At 48.8% G+C, this 2,871-nt stretch overlaps 1 protein-coding gene across 1 annotated transcript; it reads left to right on the top strand.

The window, feature by feature from the left end:
- The first annotated feature begins 471 nt into the window (after positions 1 to 471).
- Positions 472 to 1,209, top strand: LOC123130927 (probable calcium-binding protein CML20). Its single transcript, XM_044550718.1, has one exon. The coding sequence runs from the start codon at positions 503 to 505 to the stop codon at positions 1,007 to 1,009; it is 507 nt and encodes a 168-aa protein (XP_044406653.1). The 5' UTR covers positions 472 to 502; the 3' UTR covers positions 1,010 to 1,209.
- The last annotated feature ends 1,662 nt before the right edge of the window (positions 1,210 to 2,871 follow it).

Here is a 2,871-nt window from a genome sequence, read left to right as displayed (position 1 = left end):
TTCTCATGGCAAGTTTAGTTGACCCGAGGTGGCAAATTTAGTTGTTAAAACATGGCAACTTTGTCCCAGTTTGGTTTTTTTTTCAGAAAATTGTTATGTCTGCCAACCTCGCGTGAACTAAAGTTGTCATGAAAAATGTTCGGATTGCCATGCTTTAAAATTCAAACATTCAGGATTTATCATTTCCAAAAGTCAATCATCAATACGCTGCATATATTCCAAAAAAAATCCACTACGCGTCTTTTTTTTTGGAATTGTTTGGATTGCGTTTGTGGCAGAGATGGACGCGGAAACAATATTTACCATGGTTCACAAACATGCAACGCGCATTCATTCCAATTTTGTTAACGCCGAAACCAAAAGTAATTGGTACTCGTAAGAGCCTCTCCCGATCCGAGCCCAAACCCACGCGGTTGAGAGAGCCCTATATATAAGACGGGCTTAAACCCTCTCCCCCAATCCACCAAAGCCCCAAACCCCACACCTAGCTCGATCGATCACCATGGGTCAAGCCGTCTCCGCCGCTTCTTCCCCCTTCCGCCGCAAATCGCAGCCGCCGCCGGTTCCTCTGGCTACCGCCCCTCCAGCAGCAAACGACCACGACACGGAGCTCGTCCGCATCTTCCGCCGCTACGACACCGACGGGGACGGCCGCATCTCGGCCGCGGAGATACGCGAGATTTGGGGCTGCACGGACGCGGAGGCGCAGGAGATGGTCGCCCAGGCGGACAGCGACGGGGACGGGTTGATCAGCATCGAGGAGCTCGGGGCGCTGCTGAAGGGCGGGGGCTCGGAGGACTTGCCGGCGGCGTTCGCGAAGTTTGACGAGAACGGCGACGGGGTGATCACCCCCGATGAGCTGCGCCGAGCGTTTCTCCAGCCGCTGCTCGGCCAGGAGAAGCACACGATTGAGGAGTGCTCCAGGATGATCGCGGCGTTTGACCAAGACGGCGACGGCGTCCTCTCCTTCGACGAGTTCAAGGCCATGATGGCGCCCAAGAGCGCGTGATCCGTTCGCACTGCGATCTGTCTATGCTTCTCCTTCGTTCATCGATGCGCGTAGTTACCGGCAAGTGTAAAGTGGGACCAGTTTTTTACGTTACAAGTTGTAATGGGATTAGTTTTTTTTTTTGAGGGAAAAGCCTTATGGCATTTTATTCAATTTGGGAAAGTGTTACATCAAAGATTACATGAGGTAATAAGAAAGAAGGCATCTAATCTAACCACTTTTCACATATTTTTGAATCATAGCATCGCCTAGCTAGAAAGTGTGCAACTTTGTTTGCTTCTCCCGGACAATGAGCAAAAAAATATTCGGGATGTCATGGGCGAGATGAAAACAATCAGCAAGGGTAGCTGAGTAGGGGCTTCAAATTTCTATCTCTCCATTACATGCATGTACCAGTTCTTCACAGTCTGATTCTACTTTAACATTCCTGCACCCCACTGCATAAACCGGCCGTAGCCCCAAGCGAAGAGCAATTGCTTCAGCTGATTGTGCACTAAGAGTGTTATCTATAAGCTCTGAGACCCCGGCAATCGCTTCTCCACGGCAATTACGAAGAACAGCAGCTGCAGCCCCACTCCCGTCCTCGAAGAAGGACGCGTCCACATTCAGTTTGTACGACCCAAGAGCTGGATGTTGCCATCGAGCTTCAGAAGTTACCGCAGCTGGACGTGTCGCGTGATTTGAAGTTATAGCTTGGATAGCAAACGAGGAACTTGGTGCAGGTTTGACATTCACCCCCTTTACAGCTTCACGGCGTTCCCACCAGATGTACCATGCGCCAGCGGCAACCGTTTCCTGGAGCCCCAGTTGTCCCAAGACAGGAGATTTTTTCACCGGATTTCTGAGTAACTCCTCCATTACCACTGAGCCCGAGCGATCAGTGCGAATAGCTGCATCTATTATCTCATCCAAACCCAAGGACTTTCAAAACTGACGTGCACGAACACAAGTGAAAGCCAAATGACGAATATCCTCTGGTCCTTGGTGACATATAGGACATGAAGGTGAGACTTTGATATGTCTACTTCGCAATACTCATATAGGACATGAAGGTGAGACTTTGTAATGGGATTAGTTTGTTTCTGGCTAGAACTTGAGAGGATGATCCGGGAATTTAGTTCCACCAAATGTTTCGATGTGATTTCCCTATGCAAACTCACCTAGTGATATTCATATTGATCAATCTTGTTCCAAGGAAGTTATCTTATACGATCGACCGCATTAGGAAGACATGAATCCGAGAAGCAGAGGCTTTAGCACTAACACATTTTTTTTCTTCCTGATTTTCTCGAATGCGAAGTAGCGGCGACAACTTAGATCTAGAGTACGGATAGTAGCGTGATCATGATGTTTGGCACCGGCCGTGCTCCTCCCTTTCGTCAACTGATCGTCCCCTTCGTCTCCGTCTCCGGCACCGACAGGTTGTGGCCTATCGGCGGGCATGTGCAGGACACGCATGTGACACCGTGGACTCGTGATGTTCTTTTGCTAGTTCATGGATGGGGCACGAAGGTGAGAACCTACACTACTGAAGTATGCAAAATGCACACGATGATTTGCTCATGTTCGTGCCGCATGGTTACGTAATACCCTACTCCTGCTTTTTGTGTGTTTATGTGGGTGGATTAAGAGCTACAGGTTCTTCCCATGATAGGGAAGCCTAGTGCGCTCCTACTGGTGTTCTAACAAGTGTCCAATTTTGTTCTAATTGTCTTGCTTCTCACTGTGTCCTCCCTTTTCCAATGTCTGGTCCTCCTTTTATAGCTCAATCAAGGGGTATCACAATGGTGTAGTTGCTAAGGAAATATCATGGGTCCTGCCAAGTAGGTGAGTGTATTTATTGCTTAGGTGAAGTGTCAATG

This window comes from Triticum aestivum, chromosome 6A (assembly GCF_018294505.1).
Source record: "Triticum aestivum cultivar Chinese Spring chromosome 6A, IWGSC CS RefSeq v2.1, whole genome shotgun sequence".
NCBI lineage: Eukaryota > Viridiplantae > Streptophyta > Magnoliopsida > Poales > Poaceae > Triticum > Triticum aestivum.
This window is presented reverse-complemented; position numbering and strand designations above follow the sequence as displayed.